Source organism: Mesoplodon mirus (assembly GCF_964341445.2).
Source record: "Mesoplodon mirus genome assembly, chromosome: 1".
Classification (NCBI taxonomy): Eukaryota; Metazoa; Chordata; class Mammalia; order Artiodactyla; family Ziphiidae; genus Mesoplodon; species Mesoplodon mirus.
This window is the reverse complement of record NC_138976.1, coordinates 37,921,109-37,940,797: the sequence shown is the minus strand read 5'-3', so window position 1 is coordinate 37,940,797 and position 19,689 is coordinate 37,921,109. Positions and strand designations below refer to the sequence as shown.

The 19,689-nt window shown below is 45.7% G+C and overlaps 2 protein-coding genes across 4 annotated transcripts in view; one reads left to right on the top strand and one right to left on the bottom strand.

Moving 5' to 3' along the window:
• Nucleotides 1–1,920: 1,920 nt before the first annotated feature.
• Nucleotides 1,921–19,689, top strand: part of ZFP37 (ZFP37 zinc finger protein) — a 48,895-nt gene continuing 31,126 nt past the window's right edge. Inside the window, exons 1-2 of one of the 3 annotated variants that reach the window (XM_082627743.1) lie at nucleotides 1,921–2,321; nucleotides 2,428–2,551. The gene's annotated coding sequence lies outside the window, so the exon portion shown is untranslated. The other 2 variants (XM_082627742.1, XM_082627744.1) reach the window with 2 other exon arrangements.
• LOC309807823 (dolichol kinase-like) lies at nucleotides 16,444–19,256 on the bottom strand. Its single transcript, XM_082627769.1, has one exon. The coding sequence runs from the start codon at nucleotides 18,218–18,220 to the stop codon at nucleotides 16,748–16,750; it is 1,473 nt and encodes a 490-aa protein (XP_082483895.1). The 5' UTR covers nucleotides 18,221–19,256; the 3' UTR covers nucleotides 16,444–16,747.

The window sequence follows — 19,689 nt, the reverse complement described above, 5'->3', positions numbered from 1 at the left end:
ATTATTTTAGATTCCTCATATCATGTAGTATTTGTCCTTCTGTGACTGATTTATATTACTTAACATAATGTCCTCCAGGTTCATCCATGATGTCGCAAATGGCAGGATTTCCTTCTCTTTTAAGGCTGAATAATATTCCGTTGTATGTAGATACCACATTTTCTTTATTGATGCACCCACTGATGGACACTTAAGTTCTTTTTATATCTTGGCTATAATAATTGTGAATAATGCTGCAATGAACATGAGAATGCAGATATCTCTTCAAGATCATGATTTCAGTTCCTTTGGATATATACCCAGGAATAGGATTGCTGGATCATATGGTAGTTCTAACTTTAATTTTTTGAGGAACTTCCATACTCCTTTCCATAATGGCTGCACCAATTTCCATTCTCATCAACAGTGTACAAGTGTTCCCTGGAGACCTTAGTGAAGGTCTCCAGACCTTCACCAACACCCCCCCCTTTTTTTAAAATAATAACCATCCTACCAGGTGTGAGATGATAGCTCAGTGTGGTTTTGATTTGCATTTCCCTGATGATTAGTGATGTTGAGCACCTTTACATATACCTGTTGGCCATTTGTATGACTTCTTTGTAGAAATGTCTCCCCAGATCCTTTGCCCATTTAAAAAATCAGGTTATTTGGATTTTTGCTATTGAGTTGTAGGAGTTCCTTATATATTTTGGTTATTAATCCTTTATAAGATATAGGGTTTGCAGATATTTTCTCCTATTCCATAGGCTGCCTTTTCATTTTGGTGATTGTTTCCTTGCCGTGCAGGATCGTGCTTTTTATATACATCATCTCACCGACTTTTCCAAAGCTGACAGTCCAGAGATACTAAACAGCTTGTCCGGGTCTCACAGCTTTTACCGACCAGTCTCCGGGTCTCCCGACGCCTGCTCAGTGCTCTTTCAACTCCAACTCCGAGACCCAGGCTCCCCGACCTACCTGGTGCTGTGGCTGGCCCGCTCTGTCCAGACTCTGGAGCTGAATCAGCTCTTCTTTTCACGGAGAGATACCAAGAAGTGACCTGCGTTCGCCAGAGTCTTGCTGCTGACAAATCTGGAACCCTTGAGTTCAGAAACACACTGGGCCAGATCCTGAAAGTGCCCAGCATGGCAGCTTTCTTTTTGAGCAATTCTCTCCCATGTACATGAAGAGGGGTTGCAAGTGGCCCTGGTACAGGGATGTCATTGCGTGTGAGCTCCTGGAGGGGGATGGGCACTGTGGGGAGGGAAAGGTGGAAAGGGATCCTGTGTCCTGGGGCTGGGCCTGCTACAGCGCACACAGCTCCTGGTGCCACCTGGAAAACAGGTTTCCTAACTCCCAGGCCACCTAATTTTCCCTCCCACTAAACCACCCCTCTGTTGCATCTACCGCAAACCAGTTGAGCAAGCCCAGTGATTGGAAGGATAACCACGGTGCTCATCTTCTGTCCAACCGCGCTACCTTGGGTGGAGTTAATATTGAGGAACCTCTGAGGTTCAATAATATCACCTATGAAAATAAAAAGACAAAGTAAGATCATGGTTTAAGCTGAACCTACCTTCAGTTTTATGCGTAAAAATGTCTTTCATTTCTACAACACTACTTTAGAGTTCACATGATAGGTTCACATATTTGAAAAGCATCTATGGGATTGTCGCGCGGCCCCCATCACCGGCGGCCTCCTCCGCCCGCCGAGCGCGCTCCCGCGAGGGCCCGGGAACCCGGCGAGCCGGCCGTGCGTTCCGAGTCGCCGCCGTCGCCGCCGGTCTCCGAGGCAGGCGCTTCCAGGCGGGGCTGGACGGGCACCTCCCGCCCCTCGAGGCAACCACCGCCTACCCGCATGTGTGGGAGGAGCCGCCGCCGCCGCTGCTGGTGCAGACCGCGGAAGAGTCCGCGGCCCCGAGACATAGGGTATATACCGCCGCGCTGCGAGAACAGGTTCCGGTCACTTCCGCCTGTCGGAACCCCGTTTCCCGCAGCCGCGCTAATTCCGGCGCCCGGAACCTGGCGGGGACGGCGTAGAGTCCGACCCGAGACGCGGCCGAGGCTGCGGCCACGACCGGCCTGCAGCCCCAGATGGAGAGCGGAGCCTAGCGGGCCCGGCCGGGCGGCGGGGACTTGCAGGCCCCCGATACCCGGCGCAGGAGCCGACACCCAGCCCTGAGCCAATCCCGCCCTGGCCCCGGAGGGACTCCCGGGCGCCCTTCCCCGTGGCTCGCCGACTTCCCTCCGTGACGAAGTTTTCTCCTGTGCCTTCCCGAGGAGGATCGCTCTCTAGCTCTAGGGCTCGCCTTCTGGCGGACTTGCTTGGTTCGCTTTGGGAGGTAACTTGCTTCGCTCCCACCCACATCTCCTTTCCTTGACCTCTTCCAGTCGGACGTTCTAGGTGACTGAATGGAGTTTTGAGTTGGTCTCTTGTATGCCTTACAGAGTTGAGCCTGGTCGTGGAGCGCTGGGGGTGGCGTGGTGTCAGCTGTAAGGTGCAAATTGGATAAAAGGAGGACCTCTCTCCAAGGGCCCCAGTGAATGGCACACAGTCTACTATCACCGACGGGTTGGTATGAAGCTCCCCTTGCGCTTAGCCTCCCTGGATGGGGCCCGACCTAGCCGGAGAGTCAGGGTTTGCCGATTCCCTTTGCCCAGTGAAGTTGACAGGCGTCAGAGAGAGGGTTGTTTTGGAGCTCTGCAATTTGCCTGGGGTTGCTGCCAGGTTATCCGGTTAATTGAATTTGGAAATGTAGGGGGGGGGTTGTTTGTTTGTTTGGTTTTTGGTTTTGTTTTTCTGAAGAGAAACATTTCTCCAGATTCTCAGAGGAGGGGTAGGTAAAGCAATGACTGTGTTTTTCTGTCTGCAGTGTGCATTAGGATTCTGTACTGATCTTGGAATCAGAGGGTGAAGGTCAGTGCCCGAAGTCAGCTGGGGTATTGGTGCATCGTCAGTTTTACTCCTGTCCTGTAGTTCTCTAGACTCTGTTGCATTTTAGGAATTTCTGTTTGTGAACTTCATTCTGAGACTGCCACATGATGATTTATGAATTTGACATCTTTTAAGTATTGACTTGCACAGTGTTTATTATCTAATAGTTTTCCAGAATGTTGGAGTTAGCAGTAAATCACAGGCTCCTGGTGGGGACAGTATCAAGGAGCTAAAAAAAAAGGCGAGGGAACATCATGGGGCTTGATTTTTTTTTTTTTTTTTTAGTAATTTTATTTATTTATTTTTGGCTGCGTTGGGTCTTTGTTGCTGCGCGCGGGCTTTCTCTGCTTGCAGCGAGCGGGGGCTACTCTTCGTTGTGGTGCGCGGGCTTCTCACTGCGGTGGCTTCTCCTGTTGCGGAGCAGGGGCTCTAGGCTTGCGAGCTTCAGTAGTTGTAGCACGCGGGCTCAGTAGTTGTGGCTCACGGGCTCAGTAGTTGTGGCTCACGGGCTCTAGAGCGCAGGCTCAGTAGTTGTGGCTCACGGGCTCTAGAGCGCAGGCTCAGTAGTTGTGGTGCACGGGCTTAGTTGCTCCGCGGCATGTGGGATCTTAATGGATCAGGGCTCTAACCTGTGTCCCCTGCATCGGCAGGCGGATTCTTAACCACTGCACCACCAGGGAAGTCCATGGGGCTTGATTTTAATTATTGCGTTTTTAGTATTTCATCTTCTAGAAACATTTGCATTTAAGGGGTATAAAGCCTAAGTGAATTACGTAGTAGAAACTGGCAGGTGGATTTGCTGAGTTGGGTGAGTCCTTTATAGTACTTACCTATGTTGCTTGGTGGTGGTTGGTAAATTGAGCTAGACTATGTGTGGTTTAAGTAGAGTTCCCTTATTCTTAAGAGTTATTCTTTGGACTATTAGGTGAAGTGATAAAAGCATATTCCTTTACTACATTTTACTTCTCAGCTTAATTATGACATTGTATCCAGGTCACAGGTTTTATCAGCCTTTTTTTTTTTTTTTTTGGTCAACCTTCAAAGTATTACATCATTAAAAAAAAATCAAATAACTGAAGTAAGGGACCAAAGAAAGCACTTTGATGAGAAGTGCAACAGTTGTGCTCCTGCAGAAAGTAGTTGAATTTCCTGATAAGAGAGTTTCACCCAATTTTAAGACACATCTGTTGATTTTAAAAGGGCCAAATTCCATGATCATACCATAGCTATTCCAGAAACAGAATTTCCTCTTCCTGTGCATGCTTTCCAATGTCATGTGAATGTTCACCTAAAAGATTCCATTAAATATTTAACCTTTTTTTTTAAAGCATCTGTGGAGTGTACCTATGTGCCAAGCACAGAGCTGTGCTTAGGAGGCAGTGGTGAACAAGTCATTCATGGCTCCCTGTCTACATGAATTCACAGCCTGGCAGAGAGTGAAGCCCTAAGCCCTGGCAGGTTTTGCCAGTTTACTGGGAAGCCACATCACCTTGCTGGCTGGTAAGGCTTTTCTGCCTCTTCCCAAGCTGACACTTCCCAAGTCACGCGGTGTCCTCGGTACCACATAAAGGACTGCTCAGTGAGCAGCAGTGCCTGCATTCTCTCTCTGAGGCCCAAATATGTGCACCTTTTGCACCTTCACTCTGTATCCAGCAGAGGAGTACTTCCTAGGCTTATTCCTCTGGTAGTGCCTTTTCCTCGGAGGTGTCAGCTACTTCTCTCTCCTTGACCTACAGGCAGAGTGAAGAGGTCTGTTTCCTCACACTCAGAGTGATGCAATGGAGGATCATGAAAAGATGGTTTTAAGAAGGGTAATTAAAGTTGTTTCCTGTGCTGTGTGCCCTCTCCCTCTTGGCACAGCTAGGGTGGCCCATCCTTGTCAAATGACTGAAACCAGTGTGATAGAGGTCTCCATCTCTAAATTACATCAGCTTGAAAGTGCCATCTCTAGAAGCGACCTCTTTCTGATCTTTCTTATAAAAGAGCCTCTTGTACGGGAACAAATGAGGAAGATCCACATTGACTGCCTCAGACAGGGACTTCCACATGGAAAGAGATACACCAGCAGCTTTACATCTTCCTGTCCTAAAGAGTACACTCACAGTCCTTTCCTTCTGGGATCTCTACACCCTTTTCGGCTCCATTAACTCTGAAGGTGGTATTCAAGATAATTAAGAGGTGAAAGGAAGGTGTGATAAGGCGGTTTATTCCTAATTCTGAAAATTAATTCTTTAAATCCAGTGCCTTATTGTTTGGTGAATAAGGAGGGGGGAGGGTAATCTAGTACCTTGTTCTTTACTTTAGAATGCTAAGTTCCTATTAATTAATTTTTATTTTTTTTAGCCACGCCATGTGGTGTGCAGGATCTTAGTTCCCCTGACCAGGGATGGAACCCGTGTCCCCTGCAGTGGAAGCACAGAGTCTTAACCACTGGACTGCCAGGGAAGTCCCTCATTAATTTTTTATATATACAGAAAGATATTTATTATACGGAACTGGCTCACGCGATTTTGGAGACTGACAAGTCCCAAGATCTGCAGGTGAGTCAGCAAGCTGGAGACCCAGGAGGACTGATGGTGTAGTTCCAGTCTGAGTCTCAAGGTCTGAAATCCAGGAGAACTGATGTTTCAGTTACTGTCCAAAGGCTGGCACAAATTTTTATAGATATAGAAAGAAACTTTAAGTATCCTCTTTATGATGGAATGATTTGATTGTGCAGCATAACCAGTTCTGTAGCTACTATTTCATAGTCCCAGGCTGAGGGTTTGTTCAGAGGGAAACAGAGGAATATCTAAGTACATATACTACCTTGCATTCCTAAGCACTTTGAGTTGTTTCTTTCAAAAGATTAGCAAACATGGCATAGTTATTTTATTTTGTATCTCTTTAATTGTTAGTGAAGATGTCATTTTTTTGTCACCACCTGAAGTTTAAGAGCCTGTATTTTATCTGAACACTTATATTTGCATAAATTCTGTGTATATTTGGGTAGTAACCTTTTATCAGCTCTCACCTTCCCCCCATTATGTTCCTTTCCTTTTGATATTTTATGCATTTCCTGATATCTTACGTACATAGTACCACAGAATGTTGCTTCCTAGTGGTGTACTCAGCAAGTATTTATGCAGACATGTTGAGTTCGAACTTGAATGGGCTTTGAGGCTTTCTAGTCCAGGAACCTAAACATACATATGTAGAAGATGAGGCTCAGAGCAGTTCAATGATTTATCTAAGGTCATAGCTGGTAAATAAAGAACATTGAGCTAGACCTTGATGTCCAGTAAGGTTCTAGACACCACACCAAATTGGCTCAAACCCTAGAGCAGGGTTTCTCAACCTCAGCACTAGTTTTTGGGCCTAATTGGCCAGATAATTCTTGGTTGTAGGGGACTGTCCTATGCATTGTAGAATGTTTAGCAGCATCCCTGGCTTCTATCCTCTAGAAGCCAGTAATGAATGCCCCCACCCCTGAGTGGTGACATCTGAAAATATCTCTAGACATTGCCAAGTGTCCCCCGGGGGACAAAATTTTCCCCAGTTGCTCTAGCAGGAGGTAAACACTTCCTAGGCTTTGGGGGGGAGTGGTGAGTTTCCTCTGCAGAAGTTTAGAGTTGGAGCCTGGCACTCTTCTCAGACAGGTGGAGGATGTGGACAAACCCATATAGTTGCCCCATTCTACCTCTACAGAGCCAGGAGTATGGATACTGAGAACCCCTATCCCATCATATGGTTCTGAGTCAGCCCTTCTTCCACAAGGCTCTCAGAAGGGCTGAACTGGCAGGCTGGGAATGGGCAGGGAGGAGGTGGGGTCTGCACACTTGTTGGAGCCCAGGCTTCTGCTGAGATGGAGACAGCAGTTCAGACCCCTGAAGGATGACACAGGCAGAGTGCTGAGCAGGTCTTCCCAAGATAATGAGTGGGAAGCCCCGGTGAAATCAGCACCAGAGACAGCTCCCAGGGCAGACAGTTTTTCAGGCACTAGATTGACCCAGAGGAGTTCCTTCCAGCCCTGGTAGTTTGGATCTGAATACCCTTTCCCTGCTGATCTCCTCCACCAACAATGTTCAAAATATATGTTTAAGGTAAACTTCACCACTGCACTATGAGATTATTACTATGATCCTAATGTTACAGAAACTGAAAGCAGGCTCAGAGGTTCCCTTGCTCAGTGTTACACAGCTAGAAAATCTCAGGCTTCACAGTTGGACTGAGGATACTGGCTTCAAAGCCTGCTCTTTACCAAATGCCTCCTCCAAGCAAAGCTTAAGCATCACATCTTCCATGAGGAACTTCCAGAAACTCTATTCCCAATGGAATTGACCACTCCCTCCTCTGCCCCCCACCCCCTGACACCATACCTTGTAAACACTTCACAGCCTCTATAATACTTTGTTGCACTTGTCTCTACATCTTCCCCTGCTATACTGTAGACTTCCTTAAGGCCAGATCGAATATCCCCAATTAGTAACATGGTGCTGCCTGACAAACAGTAGACACTTAATAAATGTCATTGAATAAATAGATTCAGAGGAGCTATATGAATCAGTTATGGGGACATTCTCCCATGATCAAATCCATTATAGGCGGATCAGCAAGAAGAGAGTTCTCTAATTCCTAATTCTGAACTCTTTTCTATAGTCTTAAGGAATGAAACCAAAGTGATGATTTTGGCAAATGTGGAAAACAAAGATTACTGACTCATTATTTTCCAAGTTGGTCACACTGCTGTTAGAACAACAAATGAAAAAGAAGAAATGAAAGTTACTAGACAGTGTTAACAGATTCAGGTTATTGAATTTTCAATGTTTTCAAGATTGGAGAAGAAAATCCTTAAGGAGGAAAGAAATAAACAGCAGAATTTGTCCCTGAGCATCTTTATAAGGCAAGAAGTTCAAACTTTGGAAAGGGTCTGATCAATCTTTGGGGTTGGTCACTGCTCTCCAAGACCTGTCAAGCATCACTCCAGTCTAAGGAGAACAAGCTCTCTTGGTTGACTGAGGAATTGATCTCATTTATCACCAGATTTTTTGCTCAATGTAAGGTTGTGTTCAGATGTGCCACCCCCAAAAAACTGGGTCTTCCTCAGGGAAGCATCTATTTCTAAGCCACATGAAGGCAAGCTAAGGGCCCTGCTCAGACTCTGCAGTCTTTGGACGACCCTCCACCATTCCTAGTGGAAAGAGACTCCCTATCATTAGCGATCACTTCTAAGGGTAGAAGGCCCTTCGCTTTGGTGAGTCTTTACTTATTATCAGACCCAGAGATCTTCCTGCCACTTGGACTTGGCATTTCTAAGAGTCAAGCACTGGGGACAGGGAGGGATGGAAGAAACAGTTTAAACCCTGCGAGTGCCTGAGGGTATTGGAATTCCAGTTAAACACTTTTGAGTAATTACAACTTTTATCCAAAAGGCACACATAACTATTGTATTATTTTTATATATAAATTTATTTATTTTTGGCTGTGTTGGGTCTTCCTTGTTGCATGCGGGCTTTCTCTAGTTGTGGCGAGCAAGGACTACTCTTTGGTGCAGTGCACGGGCTTCTCGTTGCAGTGGCTTCTCTTGTTGCGGAGCACGGGCTCTAGGCGCGCGAGCTTAGTAGTTGTGGCTCTCAAGCTCTAGAGCGCAGGCTCAGTAGTTGTGGCTCACGGGCTTAGTTGCTCCACGGCATGTGAGATCTTCCTGGACCAGGGCTTGAACCCATGTCCCCTGCATTGGCAGGCGGATTCTTAACTACTGTGCCACCAGGGAAGCCCAACTGCTGTATTTTTAAAATTTTTTATAAGACATCGAAAGGCAAGGCTTCATATAGATGATGAAAATAAACACTAAGATTTAAAATAAATGGGCTATATAATTTACAAAGGAAAAAACACACTAACAACTAGTTAACACACACGGATAAAATCATTCCGGGTAACTTAAAGATATGTCATTCAAAACAAAAGGCTTTATGTTCTGCTTCTTACATCAGGAGTTAAAAAAATAGTCTCACTGCCAACAGTAGGATTTATAATCCTGTCATCACTGAGGGAAATCAGTGATGATAGGATTGTAAATTGGACACAGATCTAGGAGACAGCATGGTGCAGTGGCAGGGTCAGAGAGAGCTGCATTCCAGTCTTGGCTCTGCCACTTACTATCTCTATGATCCTGGAAGTTTCTTTGGGTCTGTGTCTTTCACATCATCTTGAAAATGGGGGTAATACTATCCACTACGTATACATATACTCTTTTTTTTTTAAATCTGTAGTTTAACTTATTTTTTTAACATCTTTATTGGAGTATAATTGCTTTACAATAGTGTGTTAGTTTCTGCTGTATAACAAAGTGAATCAGCTATACATAAACATATATCCCCGTATCTCCTCCCTCTTGCATCTCATATACATATACTCTTCAATGAGTAATTGATGTAAACTGTTTAACAGAGAACCTGACATGGATAATTAATGATGGTTGATCTCCCTAGCCCCATGGAAGGGAAGAGGTGACAATTCTCAGTGGAAGCAGCATGGATATTTGTTATATTATTCTTCTCTTGAATATGTTATACCATTATTCTATTCTTGAAAAGAGAGATAGAGAAAGATCTTTAAAACTGGAGATGGTATTTCAGGAAAAAGGCAGCCGTGACTCACCTCTATTTTGGGTATTTTCTTCTCTTCTTGGGAAAGAACAGACCAGGGAAAACAGAGCTGAAAAGAGAAAGGAAAGCCGTGGGATCAAGCCTGGCCAAACACTGCCTTAGAATTGGAAGGGATCCTTTACCTCAGCTGTGCCATCTGGCCTCTTCTTCCTTCCTCACTGCTTTCTGCCCTTTCCCCCAACCCTCCCACATGTACAGTAAGTCTCCTACATATGAACGAGTTCCATTTTGAGAGCACATTCATAAGTCCAATTTGTTCATAAGTCCAACACAGTTAGCTTAGGTACCCAACTAATACAATCGGCTATATATCGCTGCTTTTATGCTTGCTTCCGGACATCCTGGGTTTGAAATAAAGATACTGTGCTAGTGTACTCTATACAGTACTGTATAGTAAAGTATGCAAAAGCACAACCACTTGTAGAGGATGCACGCACATGACAATGTATGCCATACACATGAACTAAGTTACGTGATGGGACATGCGAACACATGTTCGCATCTTTGAAAGTTTGCAACTTGAAGGTTCGTATGTAGGGGACTTACTATAATGCTCACCTCTCTTGTCCACAGCCTTCTCCTCCCTCGGGCTGTGTGGGAGGGGACTACACAAGGGTGTGACTACCAGGAAGTGGAGATCACTGTAGGGCATGTTAGAGGCTGCCTGTTACAGACAGCATTTCTTAATTAATTAATTGAAATATAGTTGATGTACAATATTATGTTAGTTTCAGGTGTACTCCATTGTGATTTGACACTTGCATACATTATGAAATGATCACCATAATAAGTCTAGTGGACTTCCCTGGTGGCGCAGTGGTTAAGAATCTGCCTACCAGTGCAGGGGACACGGGTTCGAGCCCTGGCCTGGGAAGATCCCATATGCCGCGGAGCAACTAAGCCCGTGCACCACAGCTACTGAGCCTGCGCTCTAGAGTCCGTAAGCCACAACTACTGAAGCCTTCACACCTAGAGCCTGTGCTCCACAACAAGAGAAGCCACTGCAATGAGAAGCCCGCACACCTCAATGAAGAGTAGCCCCCACTTGCTGTAACTAGAGAAAGCCCGTGTGCAGCAAAAGACCCAACACAGCCAAAAAAAAAAAAAAAAAAAAAGTCTAGTAACTGTCTGTCCCCATACAAAGTTACTACAATATTATTGACCATAGTCCTTATGCTGTATATTACATCCCCATGGCTAATTTATTTTTTAACTGCAGGTTTGTACCTCTCAATGCCCTTCACCTATTTCAGCTCCTCCCACACCCTTTCCCCTGGCAACTACCTATGTTTTTTCTGTATCTATGAGAGACACCATTTCTGTGTTGTTGGATAGTTAGGTTGGTTCCAATTTGTCAAGACCTTAAATAACACTACAATGAACATCTAGTATAACAAGCATTATGTTTAAATTAGGAAAAATATATTGTTAATTTTGTAAAAGAATTAAGAGCAATTATTGAGAACCCTGATGAAAAGTTGTTATACTCACAGTTATGGTTTATTACAGTGAAAGGATACAGACTAAAATCAGCAAAAGGAAGAGAAGCATGGGGAATGGTCCAGGAGAGTTCCAGGTATGAGCTTCCAGTTGTCCATTCCCAGTGGGATTGTGTGGATTGTGTGGATTGTGCTTACTTCTCCCAGCAACAGGGTCTGGCAATATGCATGGAGTATTTCCAACTAGGAAAGCTCACCTAAGCCTTGGTGTCAAAGGTTTTTATTGGAGATCAGTCATGTAAACATGAATGATCACCAGTGTAGCTGATCTAGAATTTCTATTTGGATCTTTTTTAAAAATGTAATTTCTATCTCTTTATTGATATTTTCTATTTTATGAGATAGTATTCTCATACTTTGCTTTAGTTAGTTATTCACGGTTTTCCTGAGTTCTTAATCATATAAAATAGCTGATTTAAAGTCTTTGTCTAATAAGTCTAATGTGTGGGCTTCCTTAGGGATAGTTCTTCAACTGCTTTTTCTTTTCTTTTTTTAGTATTTATTTATTTATTTATTTTTGGCTGCACCGGGTCTTAGTTGCGGCATGCTGGATCTTCGTTGCGGCATGTGGGATCTTTCGTTGTGGGGCGTAGGCTTCTCTCTAGTTCTGATGCACAGGCTCCAGAGCGTGTGGGCTCCGTAGCTGTGGCGTGCGGGCTCCAGAGTGCATGGGCGTCATGTGGGCTCTCTAGTTGTAGCTCGCATGCTCAGTAGTTGTGGCACGCGGGCTTAGTTGCCCCGCGGCATGTGGGATCTTAGTTGCCTGACCAGGGATCGAGCCCACGTCCCCTGCATTGGAAGGTGGATTCTTAACCACTGGACCGCCAGGGAAGTCCCTTGGCTGCTTTTTTCTTATGTATGGGCCGTACTTTCCTGGTTCTTTGCATGTCTTTAACTATTTTGTTGAAAACTGGGCATTTTAAACAGTAAAATGTGACAAGTCTGGAAATCAGAACTCGATCTCCTTAGGGTTTGTTATTGATGTTGTTGTTGTTTGATTTGTGACTTTCTGGGGCTACTGCTGAACATTCGTATTTTATATCACGTTGGCTACTGAAGTGTGTACTCAGCCTAGTAGTCTGCCAATTATTAGATAGAGATTTCCTTAAATTAACTGAACCAATAAGTCTCATAGTCTTTTGCTGAGGGTCTGTTGTGTGTTTCTGGGCGCGTCTTCAATCCTCCAGCAATTTTTAATTCTCTCTTAGCCTTTGCTCTTCGTGCACAATCTCAAGGTTAGCCAGAGGTGAGTGATTAGGCCTTCCTAGGTCTTTCCTGGGTGTGTGCACAGTCCTGCACGCACACGTAACCTTTTAGATCCCCAAGAATATGTGAGAGCGTTTCAACCCTCCTATGGGCATCTCATTCCTTAGGTTTTCCTTATGTTTTTGGCTGGCCTCTGTTTGCCCCAAGCAGTATCAATGCTTCAGGCAGCTGTGGTGTTAAACAACTGTCACTGACTGTTTTAGATCCTCTCTCTGGGGACAGGGGCTTCTCCCATGGAGTGAGTTCCGAGTTGGGTCAAATAAAGACAAGCCTGTGAATGAGGCCTTTTCGGGGAGCTGAAAAATAGTTCAAATAGTGACAGTTCTCCGGAGATGGGGCTTTGGGGAGCTCCTGAACCAATTGTCCCTTCCTGTGGCGGGTAGGCTGCTGTTTTTCACAGCTACCTTGGTTGTGAACCTGCTGATTTTCAAGTTGCCATGGAACTGGGAAGAGAAGGATGGAAGAGGACAATTTAAAATGCCACAAAGCTCACTGTTCTTACTGATATTGACTTAAAAAAAATATCCCTTTGGCATGCCTTGTAATTTTTTTTTTTTTTGCGGTATGCGGGCCTCTCACTGTTGTGGCCTCTCCCGTCGCGGAGCACAGGCTCCGGACGCGCAGGCCCAGCGGCCGTGGCTCACGGGCCCAGCCGCTCCGCGGCATATGGGATCCTCCCAGACCGGGGCACGAATCCGCATCCCCTGCATCGGCAGGCGGACTCTCAACCACTGCGCCACCAGGGAGGCCCTGGCATGCCTTGTAATTTTTTTTGTTGAAAGCCAGACATGTTGTATTGAATCATATGAACTGAGGTAAATAGGCCTTTTGTGTGAAGATTTATGTTAACTGGGCTAGAAGTTGAGCTGTTCTTAATGTTTGTTGTAACTCTAGGTTCTAGAGCCTTCAAACACCTCTAGTGTCCTAGTTTTCATTCTCTTGGGACTCTGGGCTTCCATAAATTCTCCTCCTCAGAGAGAGTTTGTGTCTTGTAGCTCTTTCAGCTGTTATCCACTCTTGTTATACTGAATTCCTTTTAGTATAGTGGTAAACTGTGGGGGAGGGGGAGCATTCTATAATCCTTTGATTAAATCTCAGTCTTAGAATGAGCCTGTTTCGGGAGGCTATGACCATTACATGTGTTTCTCCATTAGTATTGCTTTCTTTCCCCCACCTTATTTGTGTAATAAAATTCCAAACGAATTTATAATGCTAAGAAATCACATTTGATCTGAAATACCATGGAGAAAGTAAGACGCAAAATATTATACTTAACTTATTTTTTAATTGTATGACAGATGCATTCCTTGCTGCAGAAATGTCAGATTATAAGGCATGTTCACTTTAAGAATACTGTCATAACAACAGAAGAAAGATTTATTAACTTTATTGAAATGAAAGAGAAATTTAGATATTATCTAGCTTAGGAAATCATTGATACTACAGAAAAAGATGATATTGACATAATGCTAGTGATCAGCTATATAAGGAACAGTGGTGACAGGTAAACACAAGGTTGTAAAGTCCATTATTTCCACCAAAAAAGTGATTATGTCACATGACTCTGTGGGCACTGGCCCCAGCTTTTTCAACTGGAAGCCCCAATATTTGTATATTTTGCCCTGATCATGGATATGTTTTCCCTTTCTCTGGATTTGTGTCGGGATCTCTCCCAAGAAACAACCCTGAATATGGAAAAATTAGTACAGCACGTGATGATTTCTAGCCTCTAAATGCCTCAACAAATGGATACTCCAAATGCCTCAATAAATGGATACTTCTGTAAAATAAGTCTCGCTAAAATGTTATACGAAAAAGTTGAGAGTAAAAAGATGGGGGGCTTCCCTGGTGGCGCAGTGATTGAGAGTCCGCCTGCCGATGCAGGGGACGCGGGTTTGTGCCCCGGTCTGGGAGGATCCCACATGCCACAGAGCGGCTGGGCCCGTGAGCCATGGCTGCTGGGCCTGCGCGTCCGGAGCCTGTGCTTCGCAACGGGAGAGGCCACAACAATGAGAGGCCCACATACCGCAAAAAAAAAAAAAAAAAAAGATGGGGAAAGCGCGGAAAACGGGAGGTTCTGTGCTCATTTTTTCAGAAAATAGTCTCGAGAGATCTCCGTGGCCGAGCTCCTCCTGGCAGTCAGGGCCTGGGAAAAGCAACTTTTTATTCACTATTTCCGCAACCCCCAGGGGTCACTCAGGCGGACCTGCGATAAATGTAAGTGGGTTTCTCATCCGGGAAAAGGCGCCACATCTCCCGGACTCAGGACGTGGATCCCGGACCCAGGGCATGGATCCCGCACCCACTAAGGAGCCTATCGGTCCCGGGGCGAGTCGGGCGCCCTCTGCAGGCCGTTGATGAGTGGCGAACAAAGCCAAGCGCCTCCTCGCGGCCATCTCGGAGAATCACGGAAATTTTCGAGGCCCTGGTTTTCGTTGATGGCCCTGGAGATGCTCTGCTCTAGCCATACCTGTTCTCTTTCCTGGGACAAGCCTTCGTGTCATAGCTTGGAGAGCAAGGAAATCTTCATGGCTTTAAGATATTTGGAAAGGATCTCTTCTAAGTCATTCCATAATGTCAGGACTGACTTCAAGTTTCAGGAGAAGAACAGGGGATATCAAAACCCCAAAGGCGGGCCTTCCCTGATGGCGCAGTGGTTGAGAGTCTGCCTGCCGATGCAGGGGACGCGGGTTCGTGCCCTGGTCGGGGAGGATCCCACATGCCGCGCAGCGGCTGGGCCTGTGAGCCATGGCCGCTGAGCTTGCGCGTCCGGGGCCTGTGCCCCGCAACGGGAGAGGCCACAACAGTGAGAGGCCCGCGTACCGCAAAAAAAAAAAAAACAAAAAACCCCAAAGGCACCGAAGCACCTGTTTTGACCATCCGTCGCTTTTCAACCTGCTTGGCAGAGGACTACAGTGCAGCGTGAGATAAGAGCCTCCTTGATAAATCTCTCTCTAACTTTGATCACAGTCAGGAACAACTGGAGCAGAAGATAAAGGTAGAATCTCTTCAGGCTTGTACCTGTCTTGGAATTGTCCAGAGGAACTTCCAAGAACTCAGTAGCTCTCTGAATCAGGGGTCATTCAGCCAGTGTGCCTTGGAGCTTATCAGAGGGGAAATTGAAGTGAGCTTTCCCCCATTTAACAAATCCCTATGAAAAATCAGGAAATAAAGAAGAAAGTGAAATTGGAACACTCTTAATTTTATTATTGTTTGCTAAGTACAAGAAGGCAATCTACCCTTGTATTTCTGTATCAGATCTAAAATACCAGAAACCAAAATCTTGCTTGTACATCTTCAGTTTCCACAAAAAAAAAGTTTAGAGAGAAGAACATGATTTATATTCCTTAAATAATTACCTTTATGATTTACATTTATCATTTAGTTTTGCAAATTTTCAGGGAGTCTTTGATATTTCCCCAATTTGAAATATATATATATATATATATATATATATATATATTAAGTTTAATTTTATTTTTTTTCTGCTTTATAACAAATTTAATCAGTTATACATATACATATGTTCCCATATCCCCTCCCTTTTGCGTCTCCCTCCCACCCTCCCTATCCCACCCCTCCAGGCGGTCACAAAGCACCGAGCTGATCTCCCTGTGCTATGCGGCTGCTTCCCACTAGCTATCTACCTTACGTTTGGTAGTGTATATATGTCCATGCCGCTCTTTCGCTTTGTCACAGCTTACCCTTCCCCCTCCCCATATCCTCAAGTCCATTCTCTAGTAGATCTGTGTCTTTATTCCTGTCTTACCCCTATGTTCTTCATGACTTTTTTTTTCTTAAATTCCATATATATGTGTCAGCATACAGTATTTGTCTTTCTCTTTCTGACTTACTTCACTCTGTATGACAGACTCTAGGTCCATCCACCTCATTACAAATAGCTCAATTTCGTTTCTTTTTATGGCTGAGTAATATTCCATTGTATATATGTGCCACATCTTCTTTATCCATTCATCCGATGATGGACACTTAGGTTGTTTCCATCTCCGGGCTATTGTAAATAGGGCTGCTATGAACATTTTGGTACATGACTCTTTTTGAATTATGGTTTTCTCAGGGTATATGCCCAGTAGTGGGATTGCTGGGTTTTTTTTTTTTTCCGGGAGTGCTTTGATTTTTATTTTAAATTTGAATCAATTGAAAAATTAAATCTGCTTCTCCCCTCCTGGCTCTTCAAGCCCAAGTGGCTGGCTGCTGTGGGGACCATTTGTCTTCTCCATGTCCCTGTTTCCTTCATCGCTGCTGCACAGCAGCTAGGCCATCAGCAATATCAGGAGGTAGAGAGGCAAAAGGAGATTGTCTATCTGCGTAGTGTATGCTTCTAGGAGGGACACGGTGCTGATGGACCCCAAAATCCAAGCATAACTGTAGTTTAAGTCCACTCCACTGTCGAAGATTCAGATCAGAGCTACAGAAATGATCTGGGCAAATATAGATGTCATGGTCCCCTCAAAAGTCTTTTTATTTCCAGGCCAGCAAATCTCCCCCATGGTGCTGCCGAATATGGAGGCCACCGTGTCGCCCACACCGACGGCCAGGACTCCTGCATAGGGGACTAGGGCCCTGGCTCCCCCTAGGCTACCTTTCTGTGTGCAGGGTCTGGGGACTAACCAAATGGGAAGAGACATGCCTAGGAGCAGGTAGATGTGGGTCAAGATGAGCGGTCCACTGTCTCGTTCATCCAGGAAGAGGGACAGGAGGCTTCGCAGAGTGTGGCCCAGGGGCTTGATGCAGAAGTAGCGCACATACTCTAGGAAGATGAAGACCGCCAGACATACGGTGGCGGCCACGTAGAGCAGTGGCCGGTCCAAGATGATACCTGGGATGTAGGTGGCTACCACAATGAAGTGGAAATACTTCCGAGCAATAGTGGGGGCCTGGTGCTTCTTGGACTCGGAAGATGACCGCTTGGCATTCTGGTATAGCACCACCAGGCAGGCAAAGGTGGCCAGCAGAGACCAGTAGGCTAGGAGGTAGACTCGGGTCTCTGTCTGGAAGAGGAATTGAAAAAGCCACAGCAGGGGGTTCCTGCGGATGAGCCGGTGCAGCCAGGGCAGGACCACGCCAAGGCCCAGTACACAGGTCATGAGGTGGAAGAAGATGGAAGAGGCCCAGGTGCCTGAGTCCATGAAAACAAAGAGGGTGCTGAAGAAGATGCCCATGAGCACCATCCCTACCACCACTACCAGCAGGAAGAAGTCCAAGGGGTCCCCCTGGCTTTTCACCACAGTCAGAGAGTGCTTGATGAGCTGGTTGAGCATGAAGCTGATACCACCCAATACCAGCAGAGCCTCTCCAGGGGTGAAGCAGCGGGGCAGCAGATACAGCAGGATCATGTTGAGGTAGACAAAAATCAGCAGGACCTCCAGGACCTCGATCACCTCGCCTACACTCAGCGAGTGCTTCATGATGTAAATGATGACACCTCCATCCAAGCCCGAGATGACACAGGTGTTGGTGGGCACTGGGCGAGTGATGCCCAGTGCCAGTACTGATGAGAAGAGGGCCACTGCCATGCCAGTGGCCGCCACCACAATTCCAAACTGCTCCAAGTATGGGTTCCCCGCAGCCTGGCAGCGCTCCTTCATAACCAGCCCGAGCAAAGGCATGACCACCGAGGCGGGCAGTAGGCCACTGTTTGCAGACATTCGAAACTGGAAGACAGCGCTTCCCTGCTGTAGCAGCCGGTCCCACTTGTATTGGACGTGGAAGGCCTGCACCGCGAGGGCCACGGCGCACCACGAGTATCGATCCCACACGGCTGCGTGGATGCTCAGCACCACTACAAACACCACTGCCGCCTCTGCCAGCACCGAACCGCTCAGCGGAGCCCCAGGCCCAGGGGCCGGGGAAGCGCACTCTCGGGTCATGTCTTTAGACCTGAGACTCTGGGGAAACTGGGGTGACTAGGAACGCCCTGGACTCTGGGCCCTTTAATCCCCGCCAGGCAGAGAGCGGTAGCTTCGCCCAGCTAGCACCTTCTCTCTCCGTTCTCCAGCTGCGAGAAGGGAATATATATATTTTTTATGGAAAACTTTCTTTGGTGTACAGACTTCTATCAGTTAAGGTGAAGTTAGCTTCTGCAACAGAAAAACACGTGAATATTGTTTGAACACCATACAAGCTTATGTTTGCTTCATATAACACCTAAATGTAGGCTTTCAAAATCAAGTGACTCTGCTTATGGCTTTTCTCCCAACAATGATCCAGGACCCCAGGACCGTCTTTTTTATGGATTTGCCATTGTCAACATATGGCTTCAAATCTGGCTCCAGTGCTTGGGTCTATCCCACTCATTGTAGAGGGTGAAAGAGCATGTTACGTCTCTTGGGGGAGTGTTTTCATAGGCCAGGCCTGTGTGGGCCAAATATCACTTCTAGCCACGTAAACTTGGCCAGGACTCAGTCTCATGGCCGCACCTAACAATAAAGAGGCTGTGAGACAGTCTTAATTTTGTGACTGAGGAGAAGGGGATGTAATAGGGAAGAACCTTCGTATTTTATTACAAGTTAATTACTAAAGGGGTGTTGCCTATAAACTTCAATTTTACATATGGCCCATCTTTGGGAACTCTGCCTCCCAGGTAATGAGCATTAAGCCAAAATACCTTAGTTTAGCTCACCAGAGACATCCTGACCACGTCCACCTGTGAATGACTGTAGGAAGGAAGAAATTAACACATCCCCTCTGGAGGCTGACCAGAACCAGATGTTTGATTTTACTTCGTCCCCTTTTAGTATAAAGGAAGCCTGAATTCTAACTCAGGCAAGATGGTTCTTTGGGACACGAGTCCACCATCTTCTTGGTCTGCCGGCTTTCTGAAAAAAGTTGCTATTCCTTGCCCCAGCAACTTGTCTGTTGATTTATTGGCCAGGCATGGGGCGAGCAGTATGAGCTTGGACTCTGTAACTGAGAGACGAGATTGGTGAATAAGTGCACTGTTGATTTTTACATTATAAACACTAATTCGGTTTTTAGAATTAACATCCACTTTTCTTGCTTGAACACAATTTACCCAATAAAACTGTGACTCACAATCTAATTCCATATATTAAACCCAGGAAATACACTCAAGGATGTCAATCATAAGGTTCACAGAATCTTCGGTTCTTTTTAAAAAGAGAGATTCACACTGTGTTTCAAGAGCATAGATTAAAGTTGAAAAAGAGCCTAGACTATTGTTGTCTCAAAATAAGAAAGAAAGTAGTTAATAGACTTAGTAATACTTAGATAGAGATTGACACTGGGGCCATCAGTCAGTGACTGTGACAGATACTCCCATGTCCAGGATGATGTATGTGGTCTTTCACTCAGCATACAGAGAGGTTGTCAATGGGAC